Source organism: Polistes fuscatus, unplaced genomic scaffold (assembly GCF_010416935.1).
Source record: "Polistes fuscatus isolate 324 unplaced genomic scaffold, CU_Pfus_HIC Scaffold25, whole genome shotgun sequence".
NCBI classification, from domain to species: Eukaryota; Metazoa; Arthropoda; class Insecta; order Hymenoptera; family Vespidae; genus Polistes; species Polistes fuscatus.
In genome coordinates, this window is record NW_025113102.1 from 200,787 (window position 1) to 228,657 (window position 27,871).

A 27,871-nucleotide genomic window follows, 5' to 3' on the forward strand; every position below is an offset into this window, starting at 1 on the left:
GCTTCAAAAATAAAAGTAAATTTGATCGAAAAAAAAAAAAACAGAAATTGTTTCTACGTTCGATTGAAAATTTATCAACTCACCTATATTGAATATAAATGAATGTGGAAAGATCCGTTAGTATCGTGCGAGTATAATAAAAAGAAGAAAAAAAGAAGAATAAAAATAAGAGAGAAAGAAGTGGAATAAGATGTTGGAATTTCAAAGGAAACGAGTCTCTCGATTCTTTGGATTCGACGTTAATACGTTCGGTGGCGAGCTTGCAGAAACAGACAGACAGAAAGAAGAAGGAAGGTGGGAGGTGGAGGAGGAATGGGACTAGTGAGGGGGTGGGAATTGGGAGTGTCGGTAGTAGGAGATATCATTGAAAAGGAATTCTTCTCTAAGGGAGTTGTAGGAAGAGAAGAGTCGAGGCACGGGCGTTGCTAAGTTGAAAGGATTCCGCGGATTAAGGCGCGATAACGAGCTTCGCTCGCTCTCCAAAAGCCGGTCCTTAAGAGAATCACGAACCACCACCACCACCACCACTACTACCACTACCAACACCATTACCATGACCATTACCATTACTACAAGGGACACGACACGCAAGAATAAACGTCGGCATCGCAAACGACTCTACCGATTGGCTGATTATCCGGCAAAGTATTACCATTGGGTTTATTGTTTTCTCCATCTGACACTTCAGTAAAAGGAAAGCTAAGAGATACTTCAGAAATCTGAACTGACACCATCCCGTTGTGATACAAACGGAAAAGAGGAAAGATTAAAGTTCACTTATTCTTATTCTTATTCTTATATTTCTTAGTTTTCTTATCGGTTTTACGAATAATATAACGTTATTTGTTTCAAAACTTCATGATATTTCATATAAAAAGATATAAAATACATTAATATTCTCGGTTAATTATTCTTAGCTAGATCGTTCGCAAATGAAATAACTAAAAATCGAATAATACTTTATCATATTCTTTTCTCATCGTACCTTAACTCAACCTACTGCTCGGAAATATCCTCGGTCAAGTAAGAATTATTCATTCAACGACAAGTTTATTTATCTCTCGTACGAAATGTAAAAGAGAAATCAAATCGTCGTCGAATCCCACTCGACTGGAGTGAGTTTAATTTAAAGGGTAAAATCAAAACCACCCTTTCGTAATAATTCCCATCAATTTCTACAACTAATAATAAAAGGGGAATCTTATTCAAAAAAAGAAGAAAAAAAGAAAAACAAAAAAGGAAAAAAGAAGAAGACGAACGATTTGTACGTTCGATTCACCTGTATAAATATAACTCTCGTCGAATTATTATTTTCTCTTGTTACTTCTTTTTTTTCTTTTTTTTCTTTTTCTTATAAAATTAAAAAGAATATCCGAAGGAAAGAAAGCGTTGATTAAATCACTAAAAATATCCTCCCCCTCTCGGTTCATTCTTCTCCATCTCTTCCTCTTCGATGGTACAATGTGTTGACGAAGAAGGACACCCCCCCCACCCCTATCGAAAGACAATGGGCTTCGAGTTTCCTAGCAAGGGCTCTGACTGCCTACTAACTCATATCCACGTCGTGTTACCTATTATCGCGTTAACGGCTAATCGCAGAACAACCCTTGTTCCAACCGAACGAGAATTTCGATATTTTCGAGGGTAAAATAACGAAGAATCATTTCGAGACGCACTTTATCGAGATGTAACGTTTAATTAAATAATAAGAACAAAAATATAAAACAAAGGAAAAAACAAAAAGTAAAGTATTATATTTCTTTGGTCGTAATAATCAACCGTTTATACGATAATGTAAACGTTCTTTATATAATCCTCGATAAAATAATACAAAAAAATAAAACAAATCGCAAAATAAAATATCATTGGACAGAATTAATCGACCCTTATACGACTATAATCGCATTCTCAACGTAACATCTAATAATAAAAAATAAAGTCATTAAAAAATAATGAACGAAACACCCGTAAATCTAGTATTAATATAACGTCTAATATAAATAATACAAAAAAAAGGTAAAAAGAAAATGAAAGAAAAATTTCGTTCGATCAGTTGATTAATCAGCCCTTATACGATAATAGTACGAATTGATGAGAGACTATAGTTCACCCAACTACCCCACCACCCCCTTCCTTGTCTTCTCTTCCACCTTCTCCTACTCCTCCTCTTCTTCCTCCTCCTCCTCCTCCTCTTTCTACTTCTACTTCTTCAACGGTAGACTCTCGAATAGAGGACGAAGGGTAGGACAGATTGTTATACCTAAATAAATCGAGGGATTGTTTGCAGTGGCATCGTTTTACGCATGATGCCGCGCTCGTTCTTTATTCCTTTCTCGATTCTCGAGAGTCGATGCCACTTGAGCGAGCCTCGAGTGTAAGCGAATGCTTACGAACGGGTGCGAGCGAGAGGGGTTGTTGCACGAGTACAGTCATTCGAGGTAAGCTCGATTCTTCTTCTATCTCTCTCTCTCATTCCGACCACCACCACCACCGCCACCACCCTTTTCTCTTCTTTGATCTGTACCGGCAAATCTCTGAAAACTACCCCGATGTCCCTACATACGTGTTTTTATATACAGGGTGAGAACACATTTTCAATGAAATCTTATTCTCAACCATAATTGGAATGATATTTGAATTGTAATTTGAGTATAAACAATATGTAGTACATTTGATACTTGTTTGTTTTTGGGAAAGGGAGGGGAGGAGGGATTATTTTTACAGAATTATTGTATTAATAAAAGTGAGGGATTTGATTTGATTTGTAGGACTAACAATATTGATAGAAATATTTGATCGTTTGATCGTGTTCAAATAAATCACCCTGTATAATTATATAAGTACGTATCATACTATACGCTCTTTCACCCACTTGGACTCGAATTCTACAGAGACTCGCGACCACTCCTCCTCCTCCACCTCCTTCTCGTCTACCTCATCCTCCTCCACGGCATTACTACTCGTCGCGTTATAGTCATCGTCGGCAAAGGAATGACGCCCGCAATGCGCAATTGTCCTTCGCGTTCCACCTCGAACCACTTCAGCAGAGGAAGAAGGAGGTGGAGGGGAAGGAGGTGAACGAGGAGGAACGAGTCGAGTGGCCCACCGTCAAAGCTGCCATGTAAAAGAACGTTGCGTCCTTTCATTTCTTTTTTTTTTTTGTCTTTCCTTCTTGTTCTGTTACTTTTCTTTTTTTGTTTAACTTCGTCCGACTCGTCAAAGAAAACGTTATTGTCTCTAGTTAGGGGAATTCGGACGGTGACTTTGAGATTTCTTAGGGATTTTTCGTCTCTCTCTCTCTTATTCTACCTGTGACGAACGTCTGATGAAAATTATAAAGGAACCTAATTTTTCTTTTTTCGAAATTTATTTATTTGCGATGTTCTATTCGAAGTTATTCATTTTACAACCCTATAAGAATTTTCTACTGCCCCCTTAATTCCTACATCCTATGTATGAACGTGTAAATATAAATAAAAAATTTGATAACTTGAAAGCATCCTATCGAAAAACGCGGACAAATAATTCCGATGTTGTATCAAAACCGTGTTAAAAAAAAAAAAACATTTAAAAAACAATGCGAACAAGTCGTATGAAAATCGCGTAACAATTTTTGCAATACGTTTACAAACATTTACTTCATACGCGTTTCCTAAAGAAAAGAATTATTAAAAAAAGAAGAAAAGAAGAAAAGAAAGAAAGAAAGAAAACAAAGCAAGAAAAGAAAAAGAAAAAACGCGATAGAGACGTAATCACACCTGGGTCCGATTTGAAGGGAGGACAATTAGATGGTGGCGTGGTTCCCGTTGAAAGTTCGCTCGGCCTGTAGGTTCTCCATATTCATGGGAGATCAGCGCGCGTTTAGTCAGGGGGATGCCGGTGAGTTGATCAAAGAAAAGGCTCGACTACGAAAGCAAGCCCGAAGTCCTCACAGCCCCTACGAACCTTCTTTCTCTCTTTATTACTCAAACAACATCGGCCATCGGAACTCTCTCGTTGAATCCGAACGGCTCAACTGTACACTTTTCAAATAATGATCCCGTCATATTGTATACCTTTGCATTTTTGCATTAACGACCTAAGCACGGACCTTTCTTTTAATGTTTCGATATCAACCATGAAGCCAAAGTGGAAGCAACGAATATATTTTTTTCCCTTTTTTCATTCATTCTTTCTTTCTCTCTTTACTTTTCTTTTTTCGACGAATATCAAATTTTTATAGTCTTACCTAGAGAAAATTAAAAGAAACGATTTTATTTTCATTTATTTAGATTGTTTCATAGATAAAAATGGTAGCGTTGTATCCGACGTTGAATAAAACGACTTTATTACTAATATTCCACGTTCATTACAGTATTCTCAACGAGTTGGACAACGAGAGATCCGAGTAATCCGTCGATACTCAAGTTTTAGGTGGAAGGACTGCGTCGACACTTGGATTAAAGTTCAATTAAACGGACTTTTCTACCGTCCATCCGAATAAAACGAGATTGTAAATCTTAAAGAAAGAAGAAGAAGAAAGAGAAGAAAATTTGAGAGGAAATTCGAACGACACGCACACTTTGGCAAAAGAGGCCGCGTGGCGCCATTTAATTACGCCTTGAAAAGGTTGGTAGGTTGGAAGGTCTCTAGATAGACGTAGCACCATCACCACGCCAGCAATAGTAACAGCAACAGCAGCAGCAGCAACGATAAAATGCTCATGGTACGTAGTCAAAGCCGAATGTATACTTACTTCCGTCCTTGCGGGGTTTCGCGAGTATTCCTCCTGGCTTCACCCACCCAGTGCAAACATGAATATGAAAGGTCGAGAGTTGCCCCTTTGGCAAAGCTCAGGACTCCTCTGTCCACCCACCTTTTTTACTGCCACCATCACCATCACCGTCACCACCACCACCACTACTACTACCACAATTACTATCATCAGCATAACAGAGGAGACAGTCATACCACTGCGATCAAATTTCCTCGTCTCTTCTAACCTCGAGAGATTACCGTTATCCTGAAAAAGCCATGGCGACCATCACGCAAATTGAAAGCGTGCCCTCGCCCCTGGGTAAGTCCACCACCACCTATCCCTCCCTCCTCTCTAGCCCTTCTTCAATCACAAGAGCCCGCTCGCGAATCTCTATCTCTTTCCTTTTTTTTCTTTATTTTTTTTTCTTTTCTTTTCTTTCTTTAGCTTTTTCTTTTCACCCTAAATATATAACCACTTTTCGATATAAACTTTGAGCCAGCCCTTTTTACCGAATATTTCAACCCCTCCTAAATTTATACCAAACACCGACTTACGCTTGTTTGAACAACAGACCAAGGATGAAGAAGTCTTTCATAATCGATTTTAAGCTACTTATGTAGATTAGATGAGAAACATCATTTTTTTAGATTTGTATTATAAGAAGATAAAATGTGCAGATGGTATACTTATGAATTTATCTAATCGCTTTTTATTTTCTTGTGTTTCATTTTTAAGATATGTCTAAACGTAATAAAAAATTCAATGAAATAATGTTTCTACGGACTAATTCGTCAATGGTTTACAATGCATCTATGGATAAAACGATTCAATGATAAACAATTCGTCTACTAATAATACTAATACGAAGAAATACTTACAGCCTTGTTTCATTTGCTATTATTTCGATATTGTTCCTTTTGGAACATACTGTAATTAGAAAATTAATTGCTCGATGTGTTGACCTTTCTGGCATAATTACAATTAATTGTCTTAAACTAGTATAGATAATGCAAGTATTGTCGCCCTTGTTTTCTACGAATAAGTCTACAGCGTAACGCCATCTAGTAATGTAATAAAAAACAAAATCTGCAATATCGGTATCTTATCGACGAACAATATAAAATACCGACGTAAGTCGGTAATGTAGAGTATCGATAATAAATATAAACAACACATTATCCTTTGATAATAAATGATAATATATAGTATTTTCCTTGGTAGTATATATAAAATAGTTAAATTGTAATAGATTTTTAAATAATTATAATTAGTTTTTAGTGTATAAAAATATATGTGTGTGCCTTCAGAAATGCATTTAAATAAATATTTTAAAATATAGCAATTTAAAACGATCAAATATAAAAATAATTCAGAGGGTTTGATGATAAATCCAACGATGATCACCTGTAACAAAAAGAAAACTATATTAATTATAGAATCGAATCATGAAATAGCCTAACATATAAGTGGTCCAATTTACAGATGCACTTTTCATTTGAATTCCTTATTTATTTTTATCTAATCTCTATTCATTCTTTGTAAAATAAAATTAAATTTAAACGCGTGATTTTAAATTAAAAAATATAATTAATTAAGAAACAGGAAAAGTACAAATATTATACTAAGTTACTAATAAAAATAATATCCTATTAATTATTATAAAATACTTTTAAACTACGTTATATAGAAAAAAAATATTGCAAATTAAATAAAATACGATCAATGTGAAAGATTTTAAAGATGAAAGAAGAAGAAAAAAATTACTGTAATATTTAATGAACGTTACTCAAACTTTAAAATTTAATAATACGAGAATTGTAATATTTTTGACTCTAACTAACTAAAAACTTGTGCACCTTTTGGACGATTTAGACACAGATTTGGCGTGCCAAGGAGATGGAATGGTCCATCATCTCCAATTACAACTACAAATTATTGACGAGCAAGCAAGTAATATAATAAAATATATAATATGACTAGAAAGCTATTCTCGAAAAGTTCGAACTTGTCGTTGAACCTTTGAAAATAACTCAATAGTCTATGTAGTTGCCCTCTTCAGCCACAATTAAGTGGGGGCCTCTTCGGCAATTAGCCTCTTCGGCATTTAGCCTCTTCTTTCTTCAACCCTGAAAACTGCATTGGACATTTTCAACGTGCAAGAAAGATAAGATATCTCATATCTTTTTTTGCAAATTAACTTTTATTTCGTTATGATTCTAATATGGAATTATGAAAAAATTAATTTATATTTAATGTTAATTATATTCAAGCTCGTATAACTATGGATGAACTTAGAGTTCATTGCATAATATTACACGAGCACATTTAATCAAACGTCCAAGCAGATAATTACAATCGATGACCTAATAACACGTCGCACTTTTAATATCAAATAACAAATTCAATTGAAATTTAATAATGCAACAAATGTAATGCATTTTCTTGCAATATTTCATTTCATTCATTTGTTATATTGAACTATATCAAATATTTTTCATTATAAGAGAAAATCTTAAACTAAGTATCAAATTCATCAAAGTATTTGGCGAGTTTGTTCGAGACTAGCTCGTGTCGAGATAGAATCGATATGAACTGAATCTTTCAAATCGTGGCAAATCCCTTTGATTCATGATACATAAAGAAGATTACAGAACAGTCACAAAATAAATTTACAAAGCAAGCATATTAGAATATAAAAAAAAATTTTTTGTAACAGTTCTGTATAAACCAGGGCGGCGGAATTTCTTTCCTGGGTCCTACCTACTTAAACATTAAAGTTATCACATTCGCTCAAAGAGGGTATGCTACCTGCCTGCCAATTACCCATATTTAAAAAGAGCAATACACATACGTACCCACCCACCCACTCCACGATTCTCTCACATACCACCAGGGTGCAAAAGCCTAAACTAGAGAGCATGCCCCGGGGCCACCTCCGCCACCCTGTTCAAACCACGTTTTCTAAACTTATATTCCTAAAGGGTATCGTACTGATTGCTGTAATCGGCTACCAAGGCTAGTAATTCACATTGCATAAAAAACTACAACAAAAATACAAGTATACACTAGTATATATGCATACTAGTCATATACGAGTATATCAAAGTTTCCACAAATAAATGCCGGTAACTCTACTATGCAAAACGATTGTTAAAAAAAAAAAGTTCGTATCGTACACGTGACTCTACAATGTTATTTTTCTTCAATAACTTTAAAACATAATAAGCGCGGTATTACGTGTCGCGCAAACGATGTACAATGCACACAACCTAAAACGCACACACAGGTGCAACACGTACACCGTGCAACTCACTAGCCACAATGACAGCCGCCAATGGGGGAAAAACTTAAAACTAAACCTATACTAATTGTTTCTCACCTATACGAGTAGCACCTGGGCACAGGCAGATGAGTAACGCAGAGAAAGTGTCGGGGGGAGAAACGGGCAGATTAGTATATTAGAAGCTGAAAACCTTTGATCTAAAAATATGAAAAAACACATATATACATAAGACATATACATTTCCGTTTTATAGAAATTTATTCTAATCTACGCGCTAAGGACTCTACAATTTATTTGATAAATATAACTTTTAATACTTTTAATATCTTTTAATATAATTTTAATATATTAAAAACCTCGGACGACTCATTTCATTAAGTTGGCTGTTCTAATAAAAGAACTGGGCCTTTGAGCCACCACTTAACTGCTAGAATCTATCCGTCGCGAATGAGTTTGTTTTCTTGCTCTTTAATTGTAATATCGAAGTATCGATATATCGAAATAATCGCGATTAGATAAACTAAGTACGGAGCAATGCATGTAAGACATTTATTACATGCTTTTTGGGACGAAACGAGCACAGTCAAAATTAATGCTCGGTTTCGCCACTACTAACCACGAACAAAACAGTAAATAAAAAGAAAGTGCATTAATTGATTGCACTGTAAATTAAATGAATTTAATCGATGAGACAAGAAAACCTATCCGAACTAATATAAATATTACAATACATATACATCTAATATACAATTTTCATGAGTAACTCCTTCGGTTTCGCCACTACTAACCACGACAAAACACGTAATAAAAAAAGAAAGTGCATTAATTGATTGCACTGTAATTAAATGAATTTAACCGATGAGACAAGAAAACCTATCCTGAACTAATATAAAATATACAATACAATATACAATATAATATACAATTTTCATGAGTAACTCCTAGAAAGGAATTACTCATGTGCTCGTCACTAATTTATTTAAATAATTACAACCAGTAACTCGTGCCGATTAGGACCTTTCATCCTCGACATGATTGAGCACCGGAGGGACTTTAAATTTTAACTCACGGCATAAGAAGTTCTACGATGGCTCCAAAACACTCCTACTTCGCAGCAGTATTGTAGAATGCGAGATCGAAGATCCATCGAAGATCCATCGAAGATCCATCGAAGATCCATCGAAGATCCATCGAAGATCCATCGAAGATCCATCGAAGATCCATCGAAGAATTCATTCCACATCTTTGATAAGGTAGAAAGTCCGTCGTCATATCTGTAAAATAAAATAGAACAAAACGATAAGTTATTTGCAATATATCAAATCATATAAAATAAAATCGAATAAAATGTAAATAAAAATAGTACTTACAATGCATTCCAATGGGATGAAATTCATTGCACCATGGCGATGCACCTCGCGTGAATCTAAAAACGCGGTATAACGAAAATAAGAAACTATAGATGAGTTTCTTATCGCGAAACCGAAATTTTATTATACGCGAACAACACTGATTCTAATTCGCGTTGATTTTAATTTTTTTACGCCCGATCACTGATTCTACACAACTAATTCAAAGACTGCTTTGCACAGTCAATGCAAGTAAAAAATCTTCATTGATGCACTGATTCTAATACGCGAACAGTCTGTGCGACTGTTTAAAGATAAAATATAACTTTACTCGAACAAACTCTAATGCAATTACTGCATTGGTCGCAGTTAATTTAATATATAATTTCAAAAATAGTTCGCGAACGACGGAATTGAAATGAAAACGAACGAACGTGCTTCTAATCCGTGATTTTAATTATATTTAACGATACAACACTCCCGTATATTGCTTCGCGCACGATAGCAATGCACGAACACTTGCAACACTTCACAAACACAATTCACAAACACTTCCAACACTGATATATTCCCATGATGATCTGAAACAGAAATAAAACAAAATTATAAAATCATTGTTGTAAGTAAAAAAATTATTATAATTATTGAGAAAGTGTTTAAAATAAAATTGACTTACGTTTATTCTTCATTGATGAATGCACGATGGGTATCCTACCCTTAGGATGACGATGAGCACACGTTTAAACCGAATAAAAGAAACTTACGGAGTTTCTTAACCGAGCAAACGAAACTTTAACATGCGACGATCAACACTGACTTTACTTTCCGATTCTTTTGTATTTTATTTTTACGATGCAACACACGAGTACCTCATTGCCTACGCGCTCGATTGCAATGATGTTCTGAAACAGAAAAAGAAAAAGAACAATTAATATCATCGTTATAAAAAACCATTAAAGTTATCATAGAAACGTTTAATAGGAAAATTACTTACTTTTAGTCTTCATTGATGACTGCAGGATGGGTATCCTACCCTTAGGATGACGATGAATAAAATAAATTAAAAAAAACTCTGAAAAGCTGAAACATACTAAAAAGATTATAGAACAATATATCCTGTGAATCATTCCTGAAGGCATTGCACACTTTTAAAGATATTTTATCATAAAGAATCAATATAAATTCAAGCAATATTAATTGCCTTATCTCACACTTGTATAAAATTACATAAAGTATTTAATATCAGTAAAAATTGTTATAAAAATCGATAACGTTAATATATATAATAGTTTAATACGTCACGTTCGTTAGATCTTAGCTCGTTGAAGGACTGATCAGGAATGAACACGTAACGCGTCCTTCATGTCGAACGTCGGCTGTCTTCGTTTTGTTTTCGGCTGTCTTCGTTTCTTCTGTTCTCACTTCGAGAAATTCCTGGAATATACGTACACATTCGTTATTGCCCGTAGATAGAATATTTGTTTTCTTATTTTTTTCTCTCTCTCTCTCTCTCTCTCTCTCTCTCTCTCTCTCTCTCTCTCACTTTCGTTCTCACTCTTTGTATACATTTCTGATGGTTTAAAAAAAGAATAACGCTTACCTCGATGAATATGAAGATAAAAAAGAGTAAACACAATTGTTAGACTGAGTATATGTATTCCTGCTGGACTCTCTCCTAATGCTCGGTACCTAAAAAAGGAAAAAAAAAAGATTACATTAGTATAACATAAAGAAAATCAAAATATGAGTGTATGTGTACGAGCTACCTATACTTATGAATATGCTTGTATGTGTGTGTATGTACAGGAATCGAATTTATATACGAATACGATCTTGAATAATAATTATGAAAAAATAATTAATTAGAGCATCATTAGAGATGGTAGTAAGTATCGATACCATGAAAAAAGCTGGAAATTAGAAGAAATATTGTTAAGTAACATTGGTGAGATTTGCGGATATCGAGATATATCGATGTTATATCTCAGATATCTATCGAACTTTTCAATATTTCGTTTTGAAAAACTCACGTATGAAAATTGCTTATAGCTATCGTTTGATATATAATAGAAAGGTGTAAATACTTTTCATTACCTGATTAAACGAGATGACGCAGTACGCTGGAACATATACAGCTGACAGAAAATGGCGTTTCCTCACCTTTCCCCTGCATCCCCTTCCGTTGCCACTGCGTTGCCTCTGCTGCGCATCTGCTGCGCGCGGTAGTATGCGCGGTAGTCAACTTTCAAAAAAAGTAGCGAAATCCGTTGACCAATGGCTACTTGAGATTTTGCATTTTTCACCTATTATAGAAAAATATCGAATAGTTAAAATAGGATATAGGAACATAACATTGTCGAAATATACTTTATTAATCCAAACATAAAATTGACATTATAAGTCGATCTCCATAGAAATGATGCCGTTAAAACAAGATATATATATCATTACGTAGAAAAATGCATACCAATGTACATGGAATTTTTTTCTACGCAAATATTCTTTATCCTCGACATTATCGTAATCTTTCGATTATATCATTTGGAAGTCATTTGCTAGAAGAATCTATTAGTATATAGGAAGATTATTTACGTTAAAATATTTTTTAATTACCTGAGATTAACGGAACGACGTAGCATCCGTCATCTCCAGCACCGACGCCGCGAAAAGAAGAAGAATGATCAGCAAAGAGCCCTGATTGGCTGATAATTATTGCAGAGATAAGTGACAATCAAAAATTCCCAATTACCATATAGAAATTTCACGCACACAAGCTTGCCCCGTCATACGTAACTCGGCTTCTTCATGACCACGCTAGTCAAGCTAGATGATAATTTTTTTTAAATAAATAAAAAATTTATTCTATTTTACTATTAAGGTACACGTATCTTGTTAATATTTAAAAATAACGAAAAGAATAAAGACAATATGCACTATAATCCTTATCACAGAACAGAAAAACATACATAATTTATTTATTACATAAATTAATTCAATTTTATCTCAATTATAATTATCTAATTCTAATCTATTAATAATATTCTTATCTAATTTATTTTTTCTATTAGGTGTATACGTTCCTTGTAAATATTAAAAAATAACGAGTAAAATAAAGACCATATACACTAAAAACTTTATCACATGGCAACGTTCTGATTTAAACATTCCTTCAATTTTTGTGTAATTGTTTAAACTAATATACATTTGTTTTAACAACGTCCCTGTGCAATGATACTTTGGAAATAAAATTTTTATCCAGAACATATCACATTAAATTATTTTATATTCAAAGTACGTTAATAAGTATGTAATGTTTAAACCAGTACATATATGTTTAAACAATATAAAATATAAAGAGATTGCATTAGAATATTAAAATAATTGTTAAATAATCAATAGGAATGTCTATTGTTGTCTAAAAGATCGGAATATATGACGTATGTACCGTCCCCTTCGAAATCAACCGTTGAAATGAGACGTTGTCCTCTATGAAAGTACTTTTATTAGATGTTGTTTATATGACTTTGCAAACGTTGCGCCATGTGTATAAAGTGAATCATCCATCTAATCGATAAATTTAGATTCTAACGTTTATGATTTTCGTTTTTATCTATTTCATGTAATTTATTTTACATGCCTCTGCGCAGTGATGACTTCGAGGATAATATTTAGCTGCAATATAAGAAAAGTGCTTAGTGCATTAAAATAATTTTTATACAATTGTTAATATTAAATGAATACTAACTAACAAAGTAACGTGTATAATTAAATTACTTTTTCTGGCATTTCATTAACGTATATGTAATGAAAAAAAAGTACATTTCTCTAAACAATTATACAATTAATATATTCAAACAATTAATAAACAATATACTAATGGTAAATGTGAATTATTAAAGTTTACCATTATGATGGAAAGAAAGCTGGGGTGTTTGCTCGTTTCAGTATCATAAAAAATTGCCTGGATTAATTTAAAATCTTGTAAACTTTTCTTTTATGTATGTAATTGATACACAAACAATAAGAAAGCCTAATCGATGCTGTGCTTCTCAAAATCTCCAATACATGCAAATCTGAAAATCATAAGATTGTATTAGTAAAGTATCAAGCAATTGAAAGAGTCTATCTATATATATGTATGATATTGTATAAGATATCACTCTCTCTTTCTTTCCCCTTCTCATACTTTTTATATTAACATTCTTTATGTTATAAAAAAAAATAGATACTTACACAACAAATATCAAGATAGAAAAGTAAAAGCAATTATTGTACTGACAATGAGTATATGCATTCATATTGTATTCTACCAAATGTTGGAAACCTAAAAAAAGTAAACAAATCATATAAGTATATTAACAAATAACGAAGATAATAAAAACATATAGACTAAAAACTTTATCACATGGCAACGTTCTGATTTAAACATTCCTTCAATTTTGTGTAATTGTTTAAACTACTAACATTATATGTATGTAGAACGAGCTATATATGTATATGTATGATATTTGTATAAAATGTCACTCTCTCTTTCTCTTTCCCCTTCTCATACTTTTTATATTACTATTCTTTATGTTAAAAAGAAAAGAGATAAACTTACCACGACTGATATCATAAAAAAAGTAAAACACAATTATTTTTTGGATCGAAAAGTAAACACAATAGATTGACAATGAATATATGTATTCATGCTGTCTTCTACCAAATGTTTGGAAACCTAAAAAAAAGTATAAATAACATAACATGGTATAATATTAAGAATATTAATATATAAGTGTTTATTCTACGTGTAACACTTCCTTGTTAAAATATTTTAAAAACAACGTGTAGAATAAGGACAATATACACTAGAAAACTTTAAGAAACTGTACAGAAAAAACACAATTGTATAGAAAGAAACCACGTTGTAGATTATTTCTTAAACACAATTGAAATAAGCACTGTAACCATCCTTAAAGATTAAAAATAACAAGAATGTTTCCATATAATACAGAATATGGGAATTTATACTTTCATAGTTGGCATGAGAGATGTCAATTGTTTTGTTTCAATATATTTTATTCTTTAAGGATGGCTATATGCTTTATGTCATTTGTTTTAAAGATTTCTATAACGTGGTTTCTTCTATCTATACGATTATGTTTTCTCTGTGCAATGTGATATCAATTGTTTTAAGAAATATCTACAACGTGATTTCTTTCTATACAATTGTGTTTTTCTGTCTAGAGTGACAAAGTTTTAGTGTATATTGTCTTTATTCTATACATTATTCTTTATATTGACAAGGAAAGTGTTACACGTATAAACAACACTTATATATTTAATTTTCTTTATATTATACCAATGCTATGTTAATTAATCCTTTTTTTTAGGTTTCCAAACATCTGGTAGAATACAGCATGAATACATACACTCATCGTCAGTCTAATTGTGATTACTTTTCTATCTACACATAATTGTGTTACTTTCTATATTGATATTAGTTGTGGTAATTATATCTCTTTTCTTTTATAACATAAAGAAGTTAATTATAAAAAAGTATAAGAAAGAAAAAAGAGAGAGAGAGTGACATCTTATACATGATACTATTATACATATATAGACTCGTTCAGTTTGCTTGATACTTTACTAATAAATATTCTGATTTTCAGGTTTGCAAGTATTGAAGATTGGAAAAGCACAGCATTCTATTAGGCTTTCTTATTGTTTTATGTAATCAAGTACATACAAAAGAAAGAACTTACAAGATGTTAAAATGAAAATGGGCAATTTTTTTATAGTTTTTAAACGAGCAAAACACCTCAACTTTCTTCTATCATAATGTTAAACTTAAATAATTCACATTTTCATTAGTATATTGTTGATTAATTTTTTAAATATATTTGTTGTATAATTGTTTAGAGAAATGTACTTTCTTTTTTCATTTTACATATACGTTAATAAAAGTGAAGAAAAAGAAATTTAGTTCTTACATGTTACTCTCTATTTAGTATTGATTCAATATTTATAATATTATAACTGTAATTTATATATAATAATTACATCTTTATAGTGTAGTTTTATATAAACGATTGCATAAAATTGCATCAACACTAGCATCGATTCATTCATAATTTTATAATGCACTAATGACTTTTCTTATATTGCAGCTAAATTTTACCCTCGAAGCAATCACTGCGCAGGAACAATAAAAAAAATACATAAAAAATGCTAAAAATACGAAACATCGTAACGTTTATATTCTTAAATTTTATTGATTAGATGGATTATTCCTTTTATACACATGCGTAACGTTCGGAGAAAGTCATATAAACAACATTTAATAAAAGTACTTTCATAGAGGACAAACGTCTCGTTTCACGGTGGATTTTCGACGGGGACGGTACATAGATCGTATATTCCTAGCTTTTAGACAACAATAGACATTCCTATCGATTATTTAACAATTTTTAAATATCTGATACACTCTACTTATATTTCAGATTGTTTAAAACATATGTACTGGTTTAAACATTACATACTTATTAACTACTTTGAATATAAAATATTTTAATGTGATATTTTTCTGGAAAAATTTTATTATCCAAAGTATCATTGCACAGTAATGTTAAAACAAATGTATTAGTTTTAAACAATTACATAAAAATTGAAGGAATTTTAAATCAGAAAGTTGCCATGTGATAAAGTTTTTAGAGTATATTGTCTTTTTTTACTCGTTATTTTTTTAATATTACCAAGGAACGTATACACCTAATAGAAAAATAAATTAGATAACAATAATTATTAATTGGATTAGTAATTAGATAATTTATAATTCATAAAATTGATATTTAATTATTGTAATAAATAAACTATGTATGTTTTTCTGTTCTGTGTGATAAGGATATAGTGCATATTGTTTTATTCTTTTCGTTATTTTTTAAATATTAACAAGATACGTGTACCTTAAATAGTAAAATAGAATAAATTTTTATTTATTTAATAAATAAATTATCATATCAAGCTTGACTAGAGTGGTCATGAAGAAAGGCGAGTTACGTACGGTGCGTAAAATACATTTCTATATGGTAATTGGGAATTTCTGATTGGTCATCTTTTTCTTTTGCAATAATTATCAGCCAATCAGGGCTTTTTGTGCTCATTCCTCTTTCTTTTCGCGGCGTCGGTGCTGGAGATCGGACGGATGCTACGTCGTCCCGTTAATCTCAGGTAATTAAAAATATTTTCTAACGTAAATAATCTTCCTCTACTAATAGATTCTTCTAGCAAATGACTTCCAAATGATATAATCGAAGATTACGATAATGTCGAGGATAAAGAATATTTGTGTAGAAAAAAATTCCATGTACATTGGTATGCATTTTCTAGACATTATTTCTATTCTGTATTGTTTTTACGGCATCTTTCTAGATATCGACTTATTATGATCGATTTTTATTGTTTGGCTTAATAAAGTAGTATATTTCGATAAATCGTTATGTTCCTATATATCCTATTTTTGACTATTCGATATTTTTTCTATAATAGATGAAAAAAAAATCAATGCAGCCATGATGCCATCAGAATGTCGCTACGTTTCCTTGCGGGTGGTCCCTTTCGTAATACGTCACTGCCACCTATTGGAATCCTGTCAAGAGTCTATGTTCCAGCGTATTGCATTATCCCTTTTAATTCAGGTAATTGAAAAGTATTTTACACCTTTCTATTATATATCAAACGATAGCTACACACAAGATTTTCATACGTGAGTATTTTTAGAACGAAAATATTAAGGAGTTCGAACGGTATCTGTGACAATATAACATCGATATATCTCGGCGTCCCGCCAATCTCACCAATGTTACTTAACGATATTTCTTGTCTATTTACAGCTTTTTTCATGTATCGAATTACTACCTTCTCTTAATGATGCTCTAATTAATTCTTTTTCATAATTATGTATTCAAAGATCGTATTTCGTGTTAAATTCGATTCCTGTCACATACACACACATACAGGCATATATGCATAAGTATAGGTAGCTCGTACCTACACTCATATATTTGATTTTTCTTTATGTTATACTAATTAATCTTTTTTTTCCTTTTTAGGTACCGCGCATTAGGAGAGAGTCCAGTAGGAACTACTATTCTCAGTCTAACAATTGTGTTTACTCTTTTTTATCTTCATTTTCTCGAGGTACAGCTTTATTCTTTTTTTTTTAAACCATACAGATATGTATAGAAAGAATGAGAACGAAGTGAGGGATAGACGAGAGAGAGAGAGAGAGAGAGTGAGAGAGAATAAGAAAACAAAAGATTCGATCTACAATATCTAGGCAATAACGAATGTTACGTATATTCCAGGAATTTCTCGAGGTGAAAAGAGAAGAAAGACAGCGAACTAAACGAAACAAACGAAAAGACGACAGACGCAAGGACAAAGAGTAACGTGCTCATTCCTGTTCAATCCTTCAACGAGCTAAGATCTAACGAACGTGACGTATTAAACTATTATATATATATATGCAACGTAATCGATTTTTATTAACAATTTTTACTGATATTAAATACTTTATATGTAATTTTATACAAGTAGTGAGATAAAGGCAATTGATATTGCTTGAATTTATATTGATTCTTTATGATAAAATATCTTTAAAAGTGTGCAATGCCTTCAGGAATGATTCACAGGATATATTGTTCTATAATCTTTTTAGTATGTTTCAGCTTTTCAGAGTTTTTCTTTAATTTTATTTTATTCATCGTCATCCTAAGGGTAGGATACCCATCCTGCAGTCATCAATGAAGACTAAAAGTAAGTATATTTTCCTATTAAACGTTTCTATGATAACTTTAATGGTTTTTAATACGACGATGACATTAATTGTTCTTTTTCTTTTTCTGTTTCAGAACATCATTGCAATCGAGCGCGTAGGCAATGAGGTACTCGTGTGTTGCATCGTAAAAATAAAATACAAAAGAATCGGAAAGTAAAGTCAGTGTTGATCGTCGCATGTTAAAGTTTCGTTTGCTCGGTTAAGAAACTCCGTAAGTTTCTTTTATTCGGTTTAAACGTGTGCTCATCGTCATCCTAAGGGTAGGATACCCATCGTGCATTCATCAATGAAGAATAAACGTAAGTCAATTTTTATTTTAAACACTTTCTCAATAATTATAATAATTTTTTTACTTACAACAATGATATTTATAATTTTGTTTTTATTTCTGTTTCAGAACATCATGGGAATATATCAGTGTTGGAAGTGTTTGTGAATTGTGTTTGTGAAGTGTTGCAAGTGTTCGTGCATTGCATCGTGCGCGAAGCAATATACGGGAGTGTTGTATCGTTAAATATAATTAAAATCACGGATTAGAAGCACGTTCGTTCGTTAATTTCAATTCCGTCGCGTTCGCGAACTATTTTTGAAATATATATATTAAATTAACTGCGACCAAGGCAGTAATTGCATTAGAGTTTGTTCGAGTAAAGTTGTATTTTTATCTTTAAACAGTCGCACAGACTGTTCGCGTATTAGAATCAGTGCATCAATGAAGATTTTTCTACTTGCATTGACTGTGTGCAAAGCAGTCTTTGAATTAGTTGTGTAGAATCAGTGATCGGGCGTATAAAATTAAAATCACACGCGAATTAGAATCAGTGTTGTTCGTCGTATAATAAAATTTCGGTTTCGCGATAAGAAACTCATCTATAGTTTCTTATTTTCGTTTATACCGCGTTTTTAGATTCACGCGAGGTGCATCGCCATGGTGCAATTGAATTTCATCCCATTGGAATGCATTGTAAGTATCTATTTTTATTTACATTTTATTCGATTTTATTTATATGATTTTGGATTATATTGCAAATAACTTATCGTTTTGTTCTATTTTATTTTACAGATATGACGACGGACTTTCTACCTTATCAAAGATGTGGAATGAATTCTTCGATGGATCTTCGATGGATCTTCGATGGATCTTCGATGGATCTTCAATGGATCTTCGATGGATCTTCGATGGATCTTCGATGGATCTTCGATACTCGCATTCTACAATACTTGCTGCGAAGTAGGAGTGTTTTGGAGCCATCGTAGAACTTCTTATGCCGTGAGTTAAAATTTAAAGTCCCTCCGGTGCTCAATCATGTCGAGGATGAAAGGTCCTAATCGGCACGAGTTACTGGTTGTAATTATTTAAATAAATTAGTGACGAGCACATGAGTAATTCTTCTTTTAGAATTACTCGTGAAAATTGTATATTGTATTGTATTGTATTGTATATTTTATTAGTTCAGGATAGGTTTTCTTGTCTCACCGGTTAAATTCATTTAATTAACAGTGCAATCAATTAATGCACTTTCTTTTTTATTACGTGTTTTGTTCGTGGTTAGTAGTGACGAAACCGAGCATTAATTTACTCGTTTTCTTCCAGAAAAGCATGTAATAAATGTCTTACATGTATTGCTTCGTACTTAGTTTATCTAATCGCGATTAATTTTGATATATCGATACTTCGATATTACAAATAAATGAGCAAGAAAACAAACTCATTCGCGACGGATAGATTCTAGCAGTTAAGTGGTGGCTCAAAGCCCAGTTCTTTTATTAGAACAGCCAACTTAATGAAAGGAGTCGTCCGAGGTTTTTAAATATATTAAAAGATATTAAAAGATATTAATAGATATTAAAAATCATTATTTATTAAATAAATTGTAGAGTCCTTAGCCGCTTAGATAAATTTTTATAAAAATGTATTTATGTGTTATATATTTATGTGTTTTTAATCATATTTCTTAGATCAGGATTTTCAGCTTCTAATATACTAATCTCCCGTTTCTCCCCCCTATACTTTCTGCGTTCTCATCTATGCGTGTGCCCAGGTGCTACTCGTATGGGTGAGAAACGGTTAGTATAGGTTTAGTTTTAAGTTTTTCCCCCTATTGGCGGCTGTCATTGTGCTAGTGATTGCACGGTGTACGTTGCACCTGTGTGTGCGTTTAGGTGTGTGCATTGTACATCGTTTCGCGACACGTAATACCGCGCTAATTATTTTTTAAAGTTATTGAATAAAAATAACTTGTAGAGTCACGTGTACGATACGAACTTTTTTTTTTTAACAATCATTTTGCATAGTAGAGTTACCGCATTTATTTGTGGAAACTTTGATATACTCGTATATTACTAGTATGCATATATACTAGTGTATACTTGTATTTTTGCTGTAGTTTTTTATGCAATAATCACTAGCCTTGGCAGACGATTACAGCATTGGTACGTACTCCCATAAGTTTAGAAAATACGCGTTTGAACTAGGGTGTCGGAGGTGCCCCGGGGCATGCTCTCTAGTTTAGGCTTTTGCACCCTGGTGGTATGTGAGAGAATCGTGGAGTGAGTGGGTGGGTATGTACGTATGTTTGATCTTTTTAGATATTGCCAATATACAGGCAGGTAGCATACTTAGGTGTGAACATTTATTTAATTTGTAAGTAGGTAGAGACCGGAGAAGTCGTACGTTTGTAATTTTCACTCAGGAGTGGAAAAAATTTCTTCTCCGGATATTATACAAAGTTTCAGCAACCTTTAGATTCATTTATCACTTAAATATTTTTTTTATTTTTTCCATATATTGCTGATACTCTGTACCGCGAAATATAAATCAGTATCGAACGATTCAAAAGTCTTTGCATTTTCTTAAAAATTAATTTTTTTTCGAAGAAGTAAAGATAGCTGAATACGTTGGATACTTACTTAGTATTAAGTATATTAACGCTTTGCTCTTTAGTAATTCCTACTGAATACTTCATTTGTTATATATGTATAGTAAATACAAATTAGAGTAAAGATATAAGATAAAAGTAGTCGAGTAAAACAGTAAGACCATATGATGTATGACAAAGTTCTTGCTTTTGTTTGATATTTTTTAATTTTTTTAATGCAAAGTGTTAATAATAGGTTCATCGATTATATCAAATATCTGTTGAGGCATTCGAGTAAATGTAATTATACGACATGTGGATTTCTTAGGCTGCGATTTTTTAGAAAATGTATTATAAAATGCGCTTAGAAAAAGCCTCACAGCAGCGTTTAGGGCATGAAGAAAGAAGAGGCTTAATGCCGAAGAGGCCCCCACTTAAATGTGGCTGAAGAGGGCAACTACATAAACTATTGAGCTATTTTCAAAGGTTCAACGACAAGTTCGAGCCGATCGAGAATAGTTCTTTAGTCATATTATATATTTTATTATATTACTTGCTTGCTCGTCAATAATTTGTAGTTGTAATTGGAGATGATGGACCATTCCATCTCCTTGGCACGCCAAATCTGTGTCTAAATCGTCCAAAAGGTGCACAAGTTTTTAGTTAGTTAGAGTCAAAAATATTACAATTCTCGTATTATTAAATTTTAAAGTTTGAGTAACGTTCATTAAATATTACAGTAATTTTTTTCTTTTTCTTTCATCTTTAAAATCTTTCACATTGATCGTATTTTATTTAATTTGCAATATTTTTTTTCTATATAACGTAGTTTAAAAGTATTTTATAATAATTAATAGGATATTATTTTTATTAGTAACTTAGTATAATATTTGTACTTTTCCTGTTTCTTAATTAATTATATTTTTTAATTTAAAATCACGCGTTTAAATTTAATTTTATTTTACAAAGAATGAATAGAGATTAGATAAAAATAAATAAGGAATTCAAATGAAAAGTGCATCTGTAAATTGGACCACTTATATGTTAGGCTATTTCATGACTCGATTCTATGATTAATATAGTTTTCTTTTTGTTACAGGTAATCATCGTTGGATTTATCATCAAACCCTCTGAATTATTTTTATATTTGATCGTTTTAAATTGCTATATTTTAAAATATTTATTTAAATGCATTTCTGAAGGCACACACATATATTTTTATACACTAAAAACTAATTATAATTATTTAAAAATCTATTACAATTTAACTATTTTATATATACTACCAAGGAAAATACTATATATTATCATTTATTATCAAAGGATAATGTGTTGTTTATATTTATTATCGATACTCTACATTACCGACTAACGTCGGTATTTTATATTGTTCGTCGATAAGATACCGACATTGCAGAATTTTGTTTTTTAATACATTACTAGATGGCGTTACGCTGTAGACTTATTCGTAGAAAACAAGGGCGACAATACTTGCATTATCTATACTAGTTTAAGACAATTAATTGTAATTATGCCAGAAAGGTCAACACATCAAGCAATTAATTTTCCAACTACAGTATGTTCCAAAAGGAACAATATCGAAATAATAGCAATCTATGTAATTCTGTATTCTTTGGTGGTGTTTTCCATTTAATTTCGTAATTCATATTTTTTCCACAGTTGTCGCTAGTTTCGTACATGCTTCGAGTAAAAGGTAGCGAACATCATTAACAGTATCGCACCGGTTCACAAGAGATATAAAGCTGTTTATTTAAATTAATCGTAACTATTTTATTTTTCTATCGATTTTTTTCAATAAAATAAAGTGAATAAAAATATAATCAATTTTATTAGTTAATTATTAACATTTTTACTTGTCGATACATTTAATTAATAACAATTTAATTTACATATAATAAAAAAAAGCTAATCCTCATTGTCAGTAAATTGTATGACATAGTAACGAAGTTTTGTTCGATGACAACATTTCTAATTACGATAAGCCGTTAAGATCTTGAAAGATAATCTCAATATCGTCGTACGTTTATTTTTTCGTTATACTATTTATAGAAGATGTGCGTGTCAATTAATTTATTAGGCAGAGAAATGTATTTATTTCACCGAGGGATGAACAGTTTCGGTAATTTAAAAATCAAATAATTAAATTTAAATACTATAAATTTGTAATTCTTATAAATAGCATGTGACTAATTCATAGAATAATTTTCTTGACGTCATACATTTCAGGAGTGAAATTAAGAAAATTTCATAAAAGTCCCTTGGCATATTATACTTTGAGAAGAGATGTATTTTCAAACAACAATACTCCACCAAATGTTTTAACTAAAGATCAAGCTAACATATTAGCAGGAAAATTATCTCCAGATGAACGAATCACTCTTATGACTGCTCTGAGCAAATATCAATCACTGGATGAGAAAGCTTCCTATGAAGGCAAATTATTTAATTAAATATATATTTATCTATATAAAAGAATAAAAATTCTATCATATTATTGTGTATCTTCATTTTTTAGCTCAATTAGCAGGTATTCGTTGGAGAAGTAAATTAGGAAGGCCTACTAAATTGCCTAATCTTGGTGAGGTTGATCCTACTGGTACTTATTGTCCTCTCCCTGAGGATTGGCTTCTTCAAAAGTCTGGTAATAATATTAAAAAATTCATTTGAAAACTATTTACAAAAACGTATTCTTAATTTTTATTTTTAATAATTAATTCTATGTACAAACATCATCATCTCTCTGTGATCAATTCTAGTCAATATTTTATGTATGAATTTCATTCAAATAATAGAGTTACAAAAATTTAATATATATTTTACTAATATATATCTATATGTAAGTTTATATATTTATTTCCATATATATCTTTTATCTTTCTTATATATCTTTTAACATACACAAATAATACTCACAACGTGGTCTTACGCATGTTACAAAACATATTCCTCTTTTTTCTAATGGATAGAAAAATATTATAACATTATATTTATAAGTATTTTTATATTAATTTTACAGATTTTAGTGTATCTATGCTTAACTAATGAATTATTTGTATTTTTAATACGTATTTATTCAAATGTATGCATATAGGAAACTAATAATTAGGTTTTTGTTTTTTAATTATTAAATAATTTTCTCTCACATTAAGATGTTATGTTTTATGTATAATCTATTAGATATAACATATTTGTTTTTTACATTAGTAATACTTCTATAATGCAAAGTATGCTATTTGAAAATGGTCATGTAATTTCATTGTATTTTGCTATACATAGAAATTCATCAAATGAAGCAATGTACGTTAATTCTCATAATAAAATGATCACTTTTTTAAAATTATGTGTACTTGATTGATATTAAGCAAATCAATCGTAATATTTATTTTAAAATTTCTTAACAATTACAAAGTTCATTGTAATTGGTAATACTTTATCCCTTATTATTATTACACTATTGTTATGATTAATATTATAAAATATACAGTCTAGTACTCATTTTACTATTCTTAATAAACACAACACGTAACATATTTTTCTTTATATGAAATACCATGCAAAGTTTTTCATAGTCAAAATTGTGCATTATAAAATTGATATTTTTTTTCAAATTACAGCTGAAAGTGATGCAAGACTAAGTAATAAAATCCTTTTAAAAGGTATGCAATGTAATAATGTAAATCTATATAACATATATATACACATATACACACCACATATATTTTAGATTTAAATCAATAATAATGATATAAAAAAATGTTACAGTTGCATTTATAAATAGTATTCCATTCATTGCCTTCGGTTTTCTCGACAATGCCATCATGATAGTTGCTGTATGTATTGAGGATTAATACAATTTATCTGTCCGATATGTAACTTAGAACTTTCAGGGTGACTACATCGAAATGGTTTTGAGCAACAAATTTCCTATCTCAACTATGGCAGCTGCAGCTTTAGGAAATACGGTATCCGATATCATAGGAATCGGATCTACAAATTGGGTAGAAACTTTAGTAGAAAAGGTAGGAATTAAAAGACCGCATTTAACCAACACGCAATCAAAACTGCGAAGAACAAGGATGGCTGTAAATTTAGTAAGTTTTGAATGAAACTTATGTTAGTATTATATTGTATTTGGCATCATTAGTATATTTAACTTTTATAATGATTTAGGGTAGAGTGGTTGGAATTACTATAGGATGTCTACTCGGAATGGTAACGATACCAGCTGTAAACTTTTTCTGTAGTAGGTAAACAATTTTATTGCACTACTGCATTTTAAATCACATGGAAAAATATTTATAAAACTATTGGCACAATTTTATTCAATGGAAAGTCATTTTATGAATCTTAATAGAGATACATGTTTAAGCGATATTTATAAATGTCACAAAATCGTCCCATTTCTGTATTTCAATATCCTTGCTAATATTTAGTATGAATTATATTTATATATATATATATATATATATATAAATATATAGATATGTACGCATGTATAAATATGTATATGTATAAAAACATATATATATTTAAATAAGAAAAATATATATATTTATATATATTTTCTATTTATTAATTATTTAGTAATTAGTTTATTACTTACTGAAGTCACTTGAGGTTCTTTTCTGAAAGGTATGAGAGATAAATGAATATTGTTGAGAAATTATAATTTCCAGATTATTATTACAGAATATATTTATTATGGAGACTTATTATTATAATCTGATTTATACATTGTCTGTAAATTGATACAAAAAATATATATATATCTGTATATCTTTATATGTAACTTTCATAAAATCGCCTATTAAATTATGTAAAGTTTATCTATAGTTTAAGTAAACGAACAGAAAAAAAAATCTATCATTAATTCCAATGTACAAATAATTTTTTTTTGCGTAAATGTTCACAGAAAGTATTAAGATTTTTGTCAAAAAATAATTTCAAAACAAAGAAAAATTCCTAATGTAAATCTTTCTTTTCATTGTACAATTAATATTGTAGAAGAATTACTATTAATAATGAATTTACTTATAATAGAAAATGAGATATCATCGATAAAGTGTACATTATTCATTGGTGCTAATGCTTGCGAATTTAGATGTGTATCTTCGTGAAACCAATTAACAATAGTACGTAACCATTTCCAAGATGTGTTCACTCCTGCATTACTTTTGCATGATTTATCAGATTTTGTAGCATGTATAAAATCCATCGTTGTAAATACATCAGATATCTCAATATCTTGGTTTAGCCTTTCTTTTTCTTCGACCGTATTGACGCTTATGTTTGTTATATTTTCAGTATTTCTTGATATCGTTGAACCAAGTTGTGTACCTGGCAAATGACTGGTAACTATAGCAGATCCCAAAATAGTTACAACTCCAATAGCATATGCTACTAAACAAACAGATGATATATTTATAAATTCATGAACAAGAGATAGCAGTTTAATGGAATCCATGAGACAGCTCAATTCTGTATAAGAAAACCAGCCACGTTTTTGAGCTTCTTTATAGGCAATATCTTTTTCCAGTTCTTGTAGTTTCTTCCAAAAATCTTGATTTTGAACATATACACACCAATCCTATAGAAAATAAATAAAAAAGCATTAACATTATATTATATTCTAAGTATATGCTTTGGGAAACAATAGTATTTCTATTTACAATAGCATTTAAGAACTCTTTTTCCAATTGATTCATCTGCGATAAGCTTAGATTGCTTGATTGAGCCCATTCTTGATTAAAAACTTGATCTTCTTCTCCGTCGTCATTTAAGAATTTAGTAGCTACCATCTATAGAAAAATAAAATAATCTTTATTTAATAAAGAAAATTAATGCGTAACATCTATTTTGCATGTAAAAAAATGAAATATTACCAAAGAAACAAGGAACAGTTTGGAAGGCGCTACTTGATGGAGATACTCCGGATTACAATCTTTTAATTTTTCTATGTATAATAACGCTAAGATCAAAGAACACGGAGAAACACAGGCATTTCTAGAAATTTTACTCGCTTCTTCCACATCTAATCGATCTAACGTATGATTCACACCATTAAAAAGTTCTGCCGCCATTTCTAAAAACATTAATTAAAGAATAAAAAGTGTTAATGACAAATAAAATGAAAATCATAGCAACTAATCAAAAAAGATTCATTACTAACCAGTAACAGGCAAACTGAGGCGATCTGTTACAGGAAATTCAATATAATATAATGATTTAGTAATCCTATTTAAAAAATCATTATGATCTTTGGAACCCTAGAAAAAAATCAATTATATTTATATATGAACAAAGATAAAAGTTAATTAGGAGAAGATAAAACAAAAATAATGCTTACCTTTAATTTAGATGGAATAGACGTTTCTTTGGAATAATTTTTTGTCATATTGAAATATTTGAATAATCTTTAATATTATTGATACTTTCAGATATTGTTATTTTAAAAATAGCTAATTACAAATATCTTTTAGAAAAGATGCGAAATACGATGCGAATAACATACGAAAGGAATAACAAATAGATATATTGTTACGTTATGTTGTGTTATGAATTTAACCATAGAGTTAATGCACTATCAAGGAGATTGTTTTATAACCCTAACCTGTTTAAACCATAACTATATGTATATATATATATAATCACATATCTATAAAAAAAATTTAATACAAAATTCGAAACAAGCATACACTAATGTTTAAAGATGCATTTAAATACTTTAGATTATATGATGCAAAAATGATTCTTTTCAATCCATGTAATCTACTTTTATTTCGTTCTCTGTCGGTAAAGTAGAAT

The 27,871-nt window shown here is 30.8% G+C and overlaps 2 protein-coding genes across 2 annotated transcripts; one reads left to right on the forward strand and one right to left on the reverse strand.

Moving 5' to 3' along the window:
* The first annotated feature begins 22,899 nt into the window (after positions 1-22,899).
* Positions 22,900-25,439, forward strand: LOC122518507. The gene is made up of 7 exons (XM_043637482.1): positions 22,900-23,186; positions 23,294-23,500; positions 23,583-23,708; positions 24,682-24,723; positions 24,830-24,897; positions 24,955-25,158; positions 25,238-25,439. The coding sequence occupies exons 1-7, from the start codon at positions 23,120-23,122 to the stop codon at positions 25,316-25,318; spliced, it is 795 nt and encodes a 264-aa protein (XP_043493417.1). The 5' UTR covers positions 22,900-23,119; the 3' UTR covers positions 25,319-25,439.
* Positions 25,440-25,766: 327 nt separating this feature from the next.
* Positions 25,767-27,868, reverse strand: LOC122518579 (protein CNPPD1). The gene is made up of 7 exons (XM_043637590.1): positions 27,763-27,868; positions 27,414-27,677; positions 27,237-27,333; positions 26,950-27,149; positions 26,737-26,865; positions 26,136-26,654; positions 25,767-25,805 (listed from the first exon to the last, which is right to left on the reverse strand). The coding sequence occupies exons 2-7, from the start codon at positions 27,459-27,461 to the stop codon at positions 25,767-25,769; spliced, it is 1,032 nt and encodes a 343-aa protein (XP_043493525.1). The 5' UTR covers positions 27,462-27,677; positions 27,763-27,868.
* Positions 27,869-27,871: the final 3 nt, after the last annotated feature.